Below are 18,138 nucleotides of genomic sequence, written 5' to 3' on the forward strand. Positions count from 1 at the left end.
CCCTAACTGAGAAAGGGAGAAAGTTATCTCTTTCTCTTTCAAGCACTGAGGTTGTCAAAACAAACTCTTTATCACTGTGGCAATGAAAATAAGTAAAGGCAAACGTGTAAACTCTTCATCCCGCAGATCAAGTACGCTCAGTTTGTGTGTGGGTAAAATCGCTTCTCTGTTGTAGTTGATCATTCAAAGGGGGAGAAAGAGGATAAGTCAAGAGCAAGGAAGAAGCCTGGTTGCATGGATGGACCGATTGATTTCAATAAATTTCAGATAAAATAAATACATTTTTCATGTACACGCAGAAGAATTTCTTTATGTTGAGATTACTATCTCGTTAATTACTTTTACTTACGCACAGTTAGTTGTTTCGAAGTAAAATTAACTTACGCCAACACTAAATTAACGTCAAATCAAATACACACACTTCTTTGATTCAGCTATCCACTTGTACCTATATCAATTATAACTTGGATAATTACCACTATCCGAAAACATTCACATCCCTAGACATCAAGTCATGCTCACAAATCTACTTACTTTTAACTTGTAAGGATTAGTGTAGTTGATAAGATGACCACCTCTCACTCAGGGGACCACGTATCAAGTTTGCCGACGCGCACTTTCTTTTTGATTGTTGCAATGTGTTTTTTTAGATCGATAAAGCAGCAGTTAATCTTTTCAGATATGTTGATAGAGACGAACAAAATGCTGAGTAAACATTGCAACTTATTATAAACTCAATTAAATTTACTTTGAGTCAACTAAATTATAGTTGAATTTTGACGTTTGGCGTATGTAAATTCAATAAAAAATATAGTTGTTAACAACTATATGGTATAGTTAATTTTAACAATATACTGTCTAATCAACTATATTTATAGTTATCTCTAGATTAACCTTAGAATATAGTTAACTTGACCGGAAAAAATGATTACGAACACTATATTTTGTTCTCCGTGTACACACGGTTGATGCAAGTGCGAAATAGTCCTACACGGGAAAAAATTCTGTGGTAATAATTACTATTGTAGCTGACTACGCCCATTCTTAAAACTACCATGGAATTTTTGACCAATTTACTATGTTTACGGTACATCCCACCATATAACTGGTACATTCGACAGAAATAATTTACAACAATCTGATTTCGACTACAAACATGGTAAAATCAAGCGCGTTTCTGGTCTGCTGAAAATTGCCGGTGCGAGCGCTTAAGTTAACCCCCTAAAATAGTAGTTCTTACCGCACAATTTTTTTGCGTGTATCTTTCTATATGACTTGCGAATTGAGTTGGCCTTTTGATTTAATCTAGGAAATTTGTAGGAAAACGGCCCAGGGGGTCCAAAATATATAGAGGTCCAAAATATATTGGTTACCCTAGTCATCATCACGCACAATCGGTACCAAACATGTTTTTTTTTCAAAATTAATTGAACAAAAACAGGCAAAAAATTCCCTGCGTGCATGCTAGTTGGCCGTCATCCGGTGTAGCTGGAACTGAATGTTGTCAACCAAAATCAACAGAACGAAATGAACGAACAAAAACATTCGCAAAATTAAATCTTTCTCAAAAGCTTTGTTCGAAAAATAAGTGAATTTATCATTGTAGCTTATTATAAATGGTGTTGATTTGTTGCTAAAAGACCGGTAAGTACGAATTGACTTTCGATCTGATGGAGAACGATTTGCAAGGAAAGAAAATCGAGTGCAAACAAGGTGTCGCACGAAGAGCTCGATGCATCGTAAACATTGTGCCGTAGGGTGGTCACCAAAATATGTGTAATTATTAGAGGTAGTTATAATTAACTTTTGTGATTTTATTTTAGGATACTCAAAATGGAAATTTGTCGCCTGTGTTTGCAGTGGGAAATGGGAACATTGATTCCTATATTTTCACAAACTAATGACGTTGATATTGCAACTACAATCACCTCATGCTGTTCTATAGAAGTAAGTATTTGCTCGTTATAGTTATCGCTTTATACATATACATATTGTGGACCATTCCTGAGTTCCGTTTCCCAGGTTAACCGTTTCTCTAAATATCCTCTAAATATCCAAGTTTTTAAATTTAAATTTGATTATTTATAAACAACCAGGTTTAAAAAACTAGTGATATGCCGCATATTGATACCACTTATCCGCGAGCGGGAATGGCGTCTTGTGGGTGCTGCTTGATGGCGGGTGGGATTCAAAATTTGACGTTTGTTGGAGGTCGTCAAAGCAACTGCACCTACCAGAAACAGCAGTTTTACCATCCAGTGGAGAAGGATATGAAGAAGAAGAAGAAGCACCTTCCGCAGAGAATTTTTATGGCTGTTAATTTGGCAATTGCTTCAATTTACGGTAATTTTGGAAAATATTTGTAAATCTAAATGTGTAAATATTGTTTAAAAGGCGTCCCGGACACAGTGTCGTTCCACAATTTCCATTCTGCCCCAGTTCAAACTAAATTAAGCGACGCTGGTTTATGAACAAGCTAGGATAGAAGTTGTTTTGTTTCACGCGAAGTCAAATAAAAATACCAGAACAAAAGTTAAATCATCAAATGAATATTGTTTCCATCACCCACGAAAATGAACTGACTTCTCAAGCTATCCCAATGCTTGGATCCTGCGGAACAAATATATTTGAGGAAAAGATATCAAGAGAGAGTAGATTCCGGATATGCTTTAAGGAAGTTGCTGCTTCTGAAATCTTGAATTCTTATCAATTTGATATTGGCTTGTTTCGGCTAATTCATGTTTTGCAGTGGATTTAGAACTGATTAAGTTAAACTTGTTTCAAACCGTGTCGCTCTTCCACATTGATATTTTGTAAACATCAAACCCGCGACGACAAAATTCTCACAGGTAGGAGCAGTTTCTTTGACGACCTCCAAGAAACGTCAAATTTTGAATCCCACCCACCATCAAGCTACACCCACAAGACGCCATTCCCGCTCGCGGATAAGTGGATGGCCATTAGAGTGATGCAAATTTTGAAATATTAGCTCCCCTATGCTTAAAATTTTAATTATGGTACGACAGTTTTTTTTCACTAATCTTTCAACCGAATTTTCCAGTTGTTACTCTTGGACATCTTCCCAAGATTTATACAGATTTTTTTTTTCCAAGAGTACACTTTTTCAAATTTATTGAGAGATTATTAGAGTATGGGTAACATCAAGCCCAAAACTGGTCGTTAAAAAAGGTAATTTATATGTCCTTTTTACGTTTGTAAGAACCATAAGTGTTGTGTCATGTCTCGCGTCGCGTCGTGTGATGGTGATAATTGTAGTATGTTTAAGAAAAAAAAAAAAAAAAAACTACTAGGGTCGATGTACCAATAGCCGCATAGCTAAGCGTTAGCGTTAGCGTAGTTACGGTATACTTCGTAGATTGGATACTAGCAACATTCATGTTTCTTTTTAATAATCTCATCCTGACTACTTTCAAGAACAAGGCAGGGGAGTATACCTTGTTCAAATCATAAACTAGAAAACTAAAAGCATGAATATCGTTATTCCCGGCCACGCCCATCTTTACCGTAACTTGGGATAGGGGAAGGAAATGTTGATGTAGCACTTACTTAATGAGAGGCCACCGACTCAGCGACACCCTCATAAGTGCTACGGAGTTGGAGGTTGGAGAAGGTATATTGTCAGGATTCGCCTAGAAAGCTGGCGATAGACCATAAATATTTTTGTTGTTTAAGCGTTTTCAAATTAATCTTTTGAATGCCGGCAATCAAAAGAGAAAACAATAGCTTATTTATAGTATAAATAGTATTTCGCGAAATGCTTGTCGATTGCGCAGTAATATTTTTGCTCAATAACCAGTAAAAAGCAAAACCGATCCCTGCAGGGTCATCGGATTGTATAAAATAACGATACGCGTAAAAAAAATCTCCGGCGACAAAAACACGCGCGTAACCGTGAGCAAAATTTATCTGACGACGCAAAACCGAACTGTCCTGCTTGGGCTTTACGAAGCACTACCCAGCAAGACGCTCCAAAACAGGAAAAAAAAAAACAAAAAAAAATCTCCAGCGACGAAAACACGCGCGAAACCGTGAGCTAAATCTATCGGACGACGCAAAACCGAACTGTCCTGCTTGGGCTTCACGAACCACTACCCAGCAAGACGCTCCAAAACAGGAAAAAAAAAAGTAAGAGGTTGTTTCCAAGATACGACCGCCAAGTTGACGTTGGATAACGTTAGATTCTTCTATTTCGCGGCTTGAGACCGTCACGAATTTATGAAAGATTTCTAGGGGAAGAGCACTAATTTTCGATCCAACACTGCTTTTCTACCTTTTCATACGATTTCGGCCTACTTTGTATCAAAATCCGAAAATGGTCACAGAATTCTTGTAGGTCAAAATTAGTGCTGATACTGATAAACATCTAATCATTTTTCACACTATTTGTTGCATGTCAAATCTGACCTATTATGGACATTGTGTGAACCGGTCGATGGAAGATGAAGCATGAGCGGTAAGTTTTGCTCTCCAGGTAAATATTCCGGTTGAACGTTAGTTCCACGCATGATCCACTAAAATTGGTTGCTTTAGAGCGTTCCGAAGCCAGTTTGAAGGTTTAAGTCCGCTAACTCCATGTTCTCCTCTTAGCTCAAATCGATGTTGAAGTTTCCTGTCACGATGATTGGCATGGTCTCCTTTAGGTATTTGAACAAGTTCCGCGCCATGAAGAACTTCTTCTGCTTCTTCGATCTATCCGGGGAAATGTAGAGATAAACCAGTAGTACCCGACAATTCATTGTAGTGATCTCGGCAGCGTAGATGTCACCATAATCATCTGACAAGCCCAGCTCTACATTATAACTGGTGCAGAGTTTGCGGATCGTGTGCGGCACAGCTGATCCGCAAGTTGCCATTCCGTGAAATCGCGCAGGACATCTTGATCAAGACCGATCTGCGATTCCAGAGCTCGGCCATCATGGCCCTGCAGAAAGCGAGCGTGGCCTAACTGGTCGGTTTGTTTCAGGACACCAACCTGTACGCGATCCACGCCGAGCGTGTCACCATCATGCCGAAGTACATCCAGCTAGCTCGTCGTATCCGTGGCGAACGCGCTTAAATTGCATTGAAGCACAATTTCAAACAACACCCTTTACAGGGCCACAATTGATTATTAATTAATTTGGTTATCAATTGTAATTTCGAATGATAAGTTTTCAACGGAGATAAATGTCAAACAAAGTTTTATCTAGGTTCCTGTCGCACAGGTCGGGCGGCGGTAGCATTTTTACAATCTTCTCTGTGTGTGTATTTCGATTCGACAATTTCTTAACAAATCAAAACGTCAACAAAGCTGTTGCTGATAAGTTTTAGCTCTTTGTTCGCCAAGTTGATACTGATCGCTCTAGCAAGCGATGACGACAACGGCATCATTCAATCATCACTAAATGCGAGGCAATGGATTCTTCCTTCAAGTGCCGTTCGCGATTTATCCGACTAATGCACACACTGTCGACGATTGTCAGCGCGCGCACAATGGGAACTTCATTTCTTAACACTGTGATTCTCGAGAAGCATTATTTAGCCGTGATAAATGATTGCATGCAAATTACTGACCAAAATCTGAATCAATCACATCTAGTCACCAGTAATTTCGCTCTTCACGGTGGAAAATTCTAACAACTCTTTCAAAATGAAATGGTCGTCCTGAAAAGGACGGTTGGGGCTTATAAGTCACCGTCGATCAAACTGGGTTGTCAATCCATTGTTAGACAGAAACACACCAAAAGATTACCAAAGACGATTAAATCGAAATGCGGTCGGTAATTTTGTGCTTCCTTGTTTTCGTTGGTTTTCTCACTCCTCCGACGGCAATTTTCAAGGTTTCTAGACGCGTTCTCCACGAATTTAATGGTCTAGTTGGATGCCCATGGCCACACGGAGAAATATTTTTACCTAATTTTTGAGTTTACTTTACCCAAAATTAAGTATATCGATTATAGTTTCAACCCAAAATCTCTCGGTTTTCTCTTTCTCCCACACGAATGTTGTCAAAAATAGAGAGAGCTGCATCTACCCAATGGGGGTACTTTGGCCCACTAAGCCAAATTTGGGTAAATGCAACTTTTCTTATGTTTGGGTCGAACGAACTCCATTTTGCGTTAAAACAACCCAAAATTGAGTATATTTTTCTAATGGAATTAAAGCCAAACTACCTAGTGGGGACCTTGGAAATTTAGCCAAAATTGAGTTATTGGGCTCAACTACGGAATTGCGTTGAAACAACCCAAAATTGAGTTGAATTCCGTCTCCGTGCATGATGAGCGATTTCACGGAACCCGCAGCATTTAGCTTGGATTGGGAATAAACAAGAGCAGAAGCAGCGGAAGCGACGAATGTGTAAAATTTATTCCGATAGGAGTCCTTCTCCAATTGCTGGTCGACGATTGACTGATGTGCGCGGGGCTCATTGAAGCTTGGTTGGCTTTGACTGAAAACGATAGAATAAAGAGGAGTAAGAAGAAGACCGAAAGGGGCGTTTCCCTTTGCATGACGAAAGTGGCTAAGATATCGAGCAATGATGTCTGTGCTAGGACTACACAAGAAAAATGTGCTTTTCTATGGAAAATAAGACATGCCTTGATATTCATCAATTTTTCAAAAGTTTATTTATGAAAATCAATAGTTTTAATTATAGGAGCCGATTCGTAGAATGATTTCCAATATTCAATGGTTAGCTATTAATAATCAATAGTTCTCTTTAGTATGAAGGGAAATTTCTGGTGCCAAAATGATGAAAATTGTTCTATGAGAATTTCTTTTCAGAAGCATTCTAAATATGTCGCAATTTTGTTACATATGTTCTCATAAAATATGGCAAGTCTAAGAAGCTGTTGGAAATGCCACTCTATTTTACAATCGTTGTTAAATGTAGAGCACTTACCCCGACGGCACTGCAGCTGCGTCCGCGAATACAGTATCAAATTGTCGTGCCATCAATTATTCATGACAAATTAAATTTTGTTTGAAGCTGTGAGATTGATTGAGAAATATAAGACGTAATAAGGTCGGAAATATTATTCTTTTAACTCTTTTCAACACATTTGATGGCCCTGAAAAGCTGGCACCCGATTTGCTTATACGACGAACCAGCTAAATGTTTCAAGACGCGGATGGCGCACAAGACCAGCGGGTTGTGGATCACCGGGCATAAGTCGAAATCTGGAAGCGATGCTCACTCTTGAAATCTTGTGCGATTTCACCAATCCGACGCTCGATTAGCAGCAGCTCCTCGGATCAGCAACTCAGAGGGCCTGCGGTATTTCGTTCCTAGCGGGCTTACTTCTTGACCACCGAAGCTGAATTTATCACGAGTCGAAATCTGCAAGCGCGGATAAATTTGCGGTGGCGATGACGATGGCTTGGGCGCTTTTCCGAGCGGCAGTAGTTCGCCGCTCGGAGAAGTTCCAAAGCCATCGTCATCGCCGCCGCAAATCAATCTTGCGTCTTCCTCTTCCGACGACACAAATTTAACTGTGAAGCGGGTGCAAAGGCAAAGCGAAAATGACTCGCCCGACTGTGTTCACAGTCCGACCGCAAAAAGAAGACTGAGGGAAGAAGCAGGACCGGTGCGCTTTTATAGTGGAAAGCGGAACCCAAAAATGTGCTTGAACGTGATTGGTTAGATAAGAAAGGGGTCAACATTTTACGATTTTTCAATAGTTTGTTGCCAATAATCAATAGTGTCCTCCATTTGAATCGACGCGTAGATAAATTTCCGATCGATTGATGTATAAATATTGAAAATCTATCGATAAATGGCTGAGTTATTAGCGGTCAAAACCTGACCATTTTTCGTTACATGCCCAATTTTTCGTTTTTTGGAATTGTACTCCCATATGTTGCCGAAGGACGTTATCCAACGTCAAAAAAATCTCCGGCGACGAAAACATGCGCGAAACCGTGAGCCAAATCTATCGGACGACACAAAACCGAACTGTCCTGCTTGGGCTTCACGAAGCACTACCTACCAATAGCCGCATAGCTAAGAACAAAAATTCGAATATAATCGAAAAATAACGCTAGCGTCATTATTTTTACATCATCTGAAAACTGTTTTATCTTGGTTTTGTGGGAAAAATATGAAAACTACGAAAACTCATATGTTTGTATTTATTATCGCGTGTGCCACTATAGGTACACATGTGCCTATAGTAGCACTATTTCTAATTTCGGTTCCTATAGTAGCACTAGCATATCACGGCGTTGGCAAAATACTTTTCAAAACCGTATTTTTACAAAACTTTTATATTTTTCCTACAAAGTGAGGATCGAAAGCATTAGTTTGTTTCAAAAAAAAAAAGTTCTAAATTCATAAATTATTTCGTATAATAAAAATAGTTTCTCTCAGTAGTGCTACCATAGGAACAATAGGTTTACTATAGGCGCAAGGGAGCTCAAATTTTAAGCAAAACTAATTATTTCGATCATTTTTTGAACAATCAATGGAAGCTGTGAATCAATGGTACTTAAATAAACAGCTCCTGACCTTCATGTCAAAACATGTTTTGAAAATATTTATAGCAAAACGGCCGTAAAAAGCCACTAGTGCGACTATATCTGACTGTCTACTAAGGGAACATCGGCCCTAATTGCACTTTAACACTCACTTCATTTTCGCACCAAAAAAAAAAAAAATAAAAATCACTAGTAAGGCGAGCAAATACCTTTGAACTCTAATTTGTAGCTTATCTTGACAGATATGCCTATTTTGTCTGCAACTTACAGACTTCTTCAGTGTCGAGTGCACGACTTATTTTTAGTATTTTTTTTCAAGAGTGCAAAAGTGAAGTGTTAAATTTGTCTGTGTGTTAAAGTTCAATTAGTAGTATTTTTCTTTTCGAAGAGGTTAATTCCAGAGTTTTAAAGAAAATCTGGGATTTTGTTTTTTCAAGAAACCCGACAAGAATTTCTACGTCATTTTATCCACGGTAACTCCAAAGAATTTCTCCAATAAACCCTCCAGGGGTTATTCGAGAAAATCTATAAAAAACTTATCAAAGAGTTTGTCAAATTCAACCTTGTGTTAAGACATTGAGTTCCTCTTGATTTTTACAGGAATTACTCCAGAATTTCATCGAAGAATTACAACAGTTTTTTCAAACATTTCTAAAAAATCACATGGAATCTACAAAATTTTGTTTATAAGTTTCCATACAAAGTAACACTTAAGCATTTTCTAGAAAATCCTCCTTCATATTTATTAAGGGATTCTGTCCGATTTTTTCAAGTATTGCCTTCAGAAAATGCTGCTGTTTATTATCCAGTTTTGAATGAATCATTTTTTATCATCCTAAAAATTTAGCTAGAAACATAAGTTTCATCAGAGGTTACTTAAAAACATGCTTTAAAAATATGTACCTCACTAACTTTTTTGAAAATTTTCTCAAATATATGAAAAATTTAATTCTCATTTCCATGGAATCATGCCTGGAAACATCCTGGAAGAATAGTTAGACAAATATTTAAACACTTCCTTGATAAATCTTAAACATTTACTGTAGGAATTCCTAAAGAAATCTCTAAGTAAATCCTGGAGATATCATTAGAGAAGTTTCTGGAGGCGTCTTTGGAGAAACTTCTGGATTTTTAGAAGAAGTTCTAAACGGGAATTTTAAAGGATGTCCTAGGCAAATCGATGGAAGAACCACGGGATAAAATCCTGGAGGACTTGGGACTTTCCTTAAAAATATCTGAAAATCTCTTTAAAGAAATTCCTGATGATCTCAGAGTTAATTTCTGTTGTTATATTTGGCAAAATTCAGGTTGTGTTTTTAAGATATCCAAAACAAAATTCTTTGTTGGAATCCTTAGAAAAATGCTCGAAAGGACTCCACTGGAAATAACCAATAATTAACTCCAGAAGAAATTTAACAGATTAGCTAGCCTCGGACTGGAAATCTCTTTAATACATAAATCTATCCATCTATCCTAACCTGAGAAAATCTTCTGAGTAGGTAATATCCACATTTTCGAGCAATGATGAAAATCATTGAAAATGCATACAAATACGAGCAGTATTTTTTGAGGTAATGTCACGAAGAATTTGAAAAATAGATATCTCTGGTCTGATTTCATGAAAAATCAAACTCTCATCTCCTGGTTTCTGTTGAGTTTTTTTAAATACTTGTTTGGTCTCTTTTTGGTTCCAGTTCTTCTTCTTTCTGGCGTTACGTCCCAACTGGGACAAAGCCTGCTTCTCAGATTAGTGTTCTTATGAGCACTTCCCACAGTTATTAACTGAGAGCTTTCTTTGCCGATTCACCATTTTTGCATGTGTGTATCGTGTGGCAGGTACGAAGATACTCTATGCCCTGGGAATCGACAAAATTTCCAACCCGAAAAGATCCTCGACCAGCGGGATTCGAACCCACGACCCTCAGCATGGTCATGCTGAATAGCTGCGCGTTTACCGCTACGGCTATCTGGGTTCCAGTTCGGTCTCTCTTTTATCTCTATTTCAGAAAAAAAAGATCTTAACGTTTTCAGTCGCTGCTGGCCCTGCAATTTAGAAAATTTAAAAGTTTTCGAATGAAAACACATAATTTAGATGTTATACAGGTCGGACTCGTTTATTCAAATATTCGATTGACCGGGGTCTCAATTATCCGTAGTTCTATTATCCGAATAAAACTGAATTAATCAACAGAGGATTCAAAAGTTTTCTGGATTTTTTGTGTTTACTTAGATGGGAATATACCTATAGGTATAGAATATATTTAAATATGTAGCAAATTATTATTGTAACATTAACACGATTCAATAAAGTGATTAGACATATTTTAGACACAGACAAACAGACGTCACACTCTCATCATTGTCCATCGACCACCTTTTTAACGGTCGATTCAAAAATATGGTAGGTGGCCAATCCGCCACCCGCAGCGCTCGCATCGTTTTTGTTCGCGTTTGACGTTTGCACACTACCGCCATCTGTTGGCCCGTCGGCCAAATACAATAATTTTAGCATTGGGCGCACATGTCCTCGTGACTATGATTTTGATCGAGATTTGTTCTAAGTGTTACGTCTGTTTGTCTGTGTTTTAGATATCCTGGGTTTATTGCAGTTCATATAATTACAATTTTATGCATACAATCTATAAAACAGCGGTAAACGTAAATTTTATTGTAAAATATTGTCACAAGCATAAGTTTTTTTTTTAATTTAGCTATCTTAAGTATCCAAACGGCAAGACTGGTAGCGAGTCACTTTTTAGTGACTTGGTCATTTTTTTCAAGCCAGTCACTTTAAAGTCTCTTTTTTGAAGCCATTTCAAATAAAGTCACTTTTGTCGTCAAAAAGTCACTTTTTTCAACTATTTTGAGCTACATTTTCGGGAGAAAATTATGAAACGGCTTTTTTTTTAATTTGGGCTAAGTTTTAGGTAAGGTAAGATAAATTTCATGTCAGTATTAAAATTGGTTTATGGTTTTCTTGTGAAAAGAGTTTGGAAAAACAAGTTAATCTTTCTTAGAGTTCCACGTTATTTTTAATAGTATCTAAGTTATTATTAGTATGGTGTATGCTCATTGCTCTAAAACTAAAGATTTGAATGTTTAGTATTTTTTGAATACCTCGTGTATTTTCTTTTAATAGATTTTTTCTTGTGGATAATTAGATGTTCATCTTCTATGTTCGAACACATTGTTTTAAAATGTGAATCCTAATTATTCTCTTTGCCTGCGAAATTCGTTTTATTTAACACTAAGACGCAAAACAAAGAATTATAATTTAATTTTCTATTTGAGAGTAAAAACTTATCATAGGGACAGACTTTATTTGCAAACCAAACTTTCAAAAATGGCCGGATTTTTATCACGCATGTATTTAAGCATCTGTTTAGGAATGTATTTTATCAATTGTTTTTAAACATACATTTTAAAAGAATTCCTTTCGAAGTTTTGAGAATGAAACCAAATCATTTATTCATGGATTAATAAATAAGAATGTTAATGCAGAAATGTTCCAAAGAATTTATCGTTTTCATTGAAACTTTCATGCTTGCATGATAGCTTTCTTCAAAGAAATGTGGGGGTTTAGATCCTCTTCTTTGCTCTTTTGATTCGCTTCGGCACGAGGTTTTTTGAAGGTCACAGAGTTTACATTTGTCAATAATATGCGCGGAATTAAAGTATTTTTTATATTGCATAGTTTATTACAATTCGGCTAACTATATGTCAAGTGAATCATGGAAGTGTCCAAGAAATTTTTATTGAAATATTAGAAGCTTAATGCCAATAACTACCCAGACAACTAAAATGTACGTATAATGAAATCACCTTTTGCGTTATGCGATGCATATATGTGAAATGTTTCACGCATAAGATGTCGCGAAACGGCCTTATGCTACAAAAGTTGAGGCAATAGGGTAATTCGCTAATTGTTGAACGCTACCCAAATGTTGAACGATCTGTACAAACCATGTTAAAACAAGAAATTGAACCATTTTCAAACAGTTTCAATAAATTATACAGATTATTTTGTAAGTTAGCTGTACTATTGGACACAATAAATATAATTAGCACATCAATTTCTGAAACGAAATATTAATTGAAAATTTTTATCGGTAGGTGGAACGAAAATTTCAATTCTTAAAAATAACTTTAGCTGGGGCTGCTATGAAATAAGCTGTGTGGTAAAACATACTGCGTATATTGGGTTAAGCACCTATTCACGAAATCAGTAAAAGTCTACTTTAGTTATTTTCTAAACATCCGTACAATTTACTCGTATCTATTAATTACATAAAATCATTTTCAATTGCACTTTCGTTTCACGTACATTTTCCATTTGTTGAACACTAGCATAACATGAAAGGCTTGGTTTCATCAACAGTATTGCCAGATTTTTTTTATTTTCGTACCAAACACCTATATTGAAATGGAATATTGCATTACACAATATAGTATTGTTTTTTGTTTTAAATATCTGTTGAATAATTATTATAAAAAATCCTATAATGGTGTATGTTGCAATGGTGAAAAACGCGATTCAGAAAAATATAATTAATTGCATCCCATTCCCATAGCCATTCTGATTCTTTTTTTTCGAATTTCACTATCTTCACTATGGCATCAATGCCATCACCGTTTGTTTGTTTGTTTACACCATGATTGAAACTACGCATCGGCAGCCGATTTATCCGGAGTATAACCTCAATCTCGCGATTGATGCTGTAATGTCGAAAATAATGTACATTAGGAGAAGCCGCTAAAGTCTATGGAGTGTCGTAGGGGACGATTCACTTTCGTTTCAGCCCAGAGTGGTCAGGGAAAGTGCTTCGCGGACCTAACCCTGGCCTCACAACCGACGAGGAGCGCGAACTTGCAAGTTGAATGAATGCGGGAGTAAAACGGTCAACATTTAGCGACAATCGTTCAACAATAGGATAAGATGGGTTATGTATGTGTTCAACAATTGGGTATAGAACTATATTTTTAAATATATATTTTTTCAATTAAAAATGGACATTACCGTGCTAAAAATGTTACAGAAATAATGTTAAACAATCGTCTACGGTGTTAAATGCTTTTTTAGAAACCTTTCTATCAAAATTACCATGAAAATCAAATAACAAAAAAACGTCTATCTTAACCGTTCAACATTTGGCGATTTACCCTATACGTGCATATTTTATATGATATACAATAACATGCAATGCGAGTGTGTCGATTTTCTTGCGAACTGTATTCTTATGCGAATTAATTTATGATAACAAAATAAATTTGACAGCTGCTACGGATTGATCCGACTTACTTTGTACGAGTATACGGGATGAAATGAAATGTACATATGAACTCAAAAAATAGCGTTTTATGCGAGAAAACCCATCAATCAAACGATTTCATTCACCATGCAATGCGGATGAGATGCAATTTGTACAAATAAACGACTTTGTTCGTAAACTGTTATGCGACTTCTGGTTGTTTGGATACATTAACAGAACAACTCAGAAGAATAGCCTATTAAGCCTATTGCCTTTCATTAAACTTACTGATGGAAAATATCAATGTTACTCAGGCCTACGTCAACCATTTATTCTCTTTTAGTCAGCGTTCAAAGACGCGTTTATGATACATTGGTTTTAAGCAGTATTACAATCATATTCGATCTGATTGATAGAAAATCTGGATTATTTATGTAATGTTAATTTTTCTGTTTGAAAAAAAATGTAAGCAAAATCTTGAAATTTTGGAAGTACAATAACAATTTCCAAATATGGTACTCAATTAGGCCTACTACCTGCAGTGAATCATATTGAATATTCCCTATCATATTGTGTATAGATCGTAAAACAGTATAATTTAATTGAAATAAAACTTTTTACGGTTCGATTTTCAAGTCACTTTTTCGAGATTCGAAAGTCACTTTTTAGTCACTTATTTCTCAAATCTGGTCACTAAAATATTTTTTTTCGGTACCACTTTTTGCTACCGGCCCTGAAACGGCCAATGGATACCATTTGAGGTTTCTTCACTAAACGTGGGCCAAAAATGAGTAGTGCATAATCTGTTTTCGTACGAATACGCAGTAATCTATAAACTTCAAGGATGAAGCATACTGATGCTTGAAAGTTCCGTTCAGTTCACAATGAGGATAAGAGCTCTTACAAACAATATAAAAATGATGAGGTCTCCTTATCAAATACAATTCATTTGAATAAAACGTAAGCTTTGATATTGTTTCACCTCGGAATAGCTCCAACATGCATTAAAACAAAATCTGGAAGCTAGAAACAATATTATTTTGTAATATTGTTTTATCTATTTGAAATTAGAGTATTGGGCCTGGTATTTAGTAAAACCTGGAAATATCAGGGAATTTCATTTCTGTAAACGAGTAGACACCCTGAGTGATATGTTTAGGATCCTAGCTCATGTTCCGTTATCTGTTGAATATTTTGTACATCACTAAACAACTACTTGGGCACCTAAATGATTCATTTGAGAACGAGATTCAACTCTTTGAGGACAAATTTTGAATTCAAACATCTGGGTAAAAGCTTGTTTCCCTATGTATTCCCTAGCTTGTTTCCCTATGAGTGATCGGCATAACTTTTTGGCAAATAACTACCTACAAATATCCCCAATTGCATTATCACAAAAATTGGAATTTTTCACAATACCGGTTAAAAAGTTAAGCACCAAGTGAAATCGCTCAAAATAAAATTATCGTAACGCGCACCCCTCATTTAACCACGATTTTTTTAAAACTATGTTGTATGGGTATACATTTCTGGGAATCGGTTATCTGGGGAATGGTACTTTCTGGAGAATGTGATAGAATCCTCAAAGATTATTAAAGCACTTATTTTGATTTGACGCAGCTATCAGAAAACGATGGACTTCCGAACAAAATATGTGAATCCTGCATTCAGGACGTTCAAACCGTGAGGGCATTCATCGAAAAGGTTCGAAACTCGGACGCGAAACTGCGAAGCGATAAGATCCTAAAGGATGATAAACTATCGTTTGAGATGATCGTTATCAAACCGGAATTAGATGATGCCCACCAGCGTACCATCAGCGACGACAATGAATTCGATCAGAATTCATTTGAACCGAAGGATGAGACTGATTCTGATGATGATAAGTTAAGTATTATAAAGGCAAGGGTCAAACTAGCGCAGAATACTGAAGTTAGTAGCAGTACAGGAACCAAAAGAACTAGGAAGAAAGTCAAAAAAGATGATATAGATACTACTAGTAAGAAAAAAATCATAAAGAAACGGAAAGTTAAAATAGAAAGTGGCGATGAGTCTGAAGTAGCAGACAGTAACGATAATTTAGACGAACTAGAGATTGAAATGTTTGATATAATTGTTTTGCCCGAAGCAAACTTTGTGTGCTGTTGTTGTCGTCAAAATTTTAACTCGTCGGAAGATCTGGAAACGCACGTTGAAGTGCACAAAAAGTTTCTAGTCAAAAGAACTGATACGATACATTGTGAAATTTGCAAACGTAGATTCATCAAGCACAAAGCTTTGGACAATCATAGGAAGATTTGGAAGCATGTGACCAAGCTATTCGAATGTCGTAAGTGCAAGTCTCGTTTTATTAGTGCTGTTAGCAGGCGAAAACATGCCTATAAGCATCCTAAAACCATCGAAGATAAGATGAAGCAAGAATACGGGGAAATAGTTTGCTGTGTTCAGCGTTGCTCAAAGTCGTTTCCATCTGAAGACCTGCTGATAAAGCACAGTCTTGAGACTCATAAGCTAGATCAGCAGCAGTACAAGCCGGAGGACGATGACCAGAAGCAGGCCGAATGTCCGGTGTGTTTCAAAAGGTTCGCCTCGGAACGGTTGCTTCGAATACACCGGAAACGTAACTCGAAGCCCTTGAGTCACCAGTGTGCGACCTGTGGTCTCAAATTCCGGTCCAAGGACGTCCTGCAATTCCACGAGACGAATCACGCCGATCAGAAGCCGTTCCAGTGCGACGTGTGCAATAAGTATTTCTCCAGTCGAAGCGCCTTGAAAGTGCACCAGCGACATCACTCTAATGAAAAACCCTTCGTTTGTGGAACTTGTGGGGTCGGATTCTACCAAAAGGTACAGCTCACATCACACGAGTACGATCATGGAGTGGTACCACTGCCGTTCAAATGCGAAGTCTGCAGCAAATCGTTCAAGTTCAAGAAGGGCCTGGTGACTCATATGCGGTCGCACACCGGCGAGAGGCCTTATCCATGTCGGCACTGTTCGATGTCGTTCGCCAGTGTTCCCATCAGGAGGATGCACGAAATGACCCATAGTGGTACTGTTAACCGTGGACTTAGTGATTATCATGTTATAAAGCTATTTTTTTCTATTTTAGAAATTAAGCCTTTCAAATGCACTTACTGTGATAGAACGTTTACTCTCAAACGATTACAACTGGAACACGAATGCAAGCATACAGGTGAGTTAACGCACAAAGTTTCGGTTTATGGGTCGTTTTGATATTCGCTCTCTGACAACAATAGAAGTAGCGAAACAACCCAACAATAAGTTTAAAGTTCACAAATATGGGTTTTGCATTGTCTCTGAGGTACGTGAAATAGTTTTTTTTATTCCGCTCTAGGTATAAAACCCTTCAATTGCAACTTTTGCGACAAGTCCTTCATCCGAAAACAGTTCCAGGTCGATCATGAGAGCACTCATACCGGTCAGTATTATAAGTCTATCTCGATTTTATCTTTGACTTAACGATCAACGCTCCGTCATCGTAATCATCGTCATCATCGAAGCTTGTAAAGCAGTTTTTCTGTTCAAAACAAAAAAAAATATTCGATGAAAATGTGTTCACTGTGTTGAAGAACACAATACACTGAACATATTTTCCTGCAATTTTGCTTAATTTTGGACGAAAAACCTGCTTTTGAAAATTCCGAAATCAATGACGGATCCTGCCCCCTTAAATCAACTGTTTCCCCACTCTTCAGGCGTCAAACCGTACCGCTGTGACAAGTGCAATTGCAGTTATAGTCACAAGAGCAATCTGAATCGTCACATGGAAACTCACCAGCAAGCTCTGGAGCAAGCGGATATGCCTCCGGCTGTGCCGCCAATGGTTACGTCCGGTCACGTGGTGGATGCAAATTCGGCGCACATTCCTCCAATGGGTTCGAATAGCACCGGAGCAGACTATGGACCGTAATGAATCGGATATATTGTGGGTAAGTATAACAAAAGTATGTGGGTTTGCCATGCCATGCATGAAGTAACGCTTCTTCTTGTCCCAACTGGAACAGAGTCTGCCTCTCAGCGTAGTGTTCTTATGAGTACTTCCATAGTTATTAAATGATAGCTTTATTTGGCATTTGACCATTTTTTACATTCGTATATCGTGTTGAGTCGTGGGTTCGAATCCCACAGGTCGATGATCTTTCCGGGTTGAAAATTTTGGGGGGACGCCATTTGGCATAAAGTCATTTGGCATAAAGCCGTTTGGAATAAAATAATTTGGCATAACGGTCGTCTGGCATAATAGTCATTTGGCATAATGGACGTTTGGCATAATCATTGAAAACTGAGTTGCTATGTTTTTGGCATTACCATTGCTAATATTCTCATATGTGATTTTCCCTTCTTTTGGTCATAGGCTGTTCTTTATCATTACGTTGTTAAACTAGTGGTT

General features: G+C 37.3%; 1 protein-coding gene across 2 annotated transcripts; it reads left to right on the forward strand.

Annotated features, from left to right (window-relative positions):
• The first annotated feature begins 1,485 nt into the window (after positions 1–1,485).
• LOC5573445 (oocyte zinc finger protein XlCOF6) lies at positions 1,486–17,785 on the forward strand. 2 transcript variants are annotated; one of them, XM_021847970.1, is made up of 6 exons: positions 1,486–1,644; positions 1,824–1,947; positions 15,345–16,776; positions 16,837–16,920; positions 17,083–17,166; positions 17,444–17,785. In XM_021847970.1, exons 2-6 carry the CDS (start codon positions 1,834–1,836, stop codon positions 17,656–17,658), a joined length of 1,929 nt encoding a protein of 642 aa, XP_021703662.1. In that variant the 5' UTR covers positions 1,486–1,644; positions 1,824–1,833; the 3' UTR covers positions 17,659–17,785. The 2 variants fall into 2 exon arrangements, with proteins under 2 accessions (XP_021703662.1, XP_021703661.1); XM_021847969.1 differs by lacking the exon at positions 1,486–1,644 and adding an exon at positions 1,651–1,758.
• The last annotated feature ends 353 nt before the right edge of the window (positions 17,786–18,138 follow it).

Source organism: Aedes aegypti, chromosome 2 (assembly GCF_002204515.2).
Source record: "Aedes aegypti strain LVP_AGWG chromosome 2, AaegL5.0 Primary Assembly, whole genome shotgun sequence".
Taxonomy (NCBI): Eukaryota; Metazoa; Arthropoda; class Insecta; order Diptera; family Culicidae; genus Aedes; species Aedes aegypti.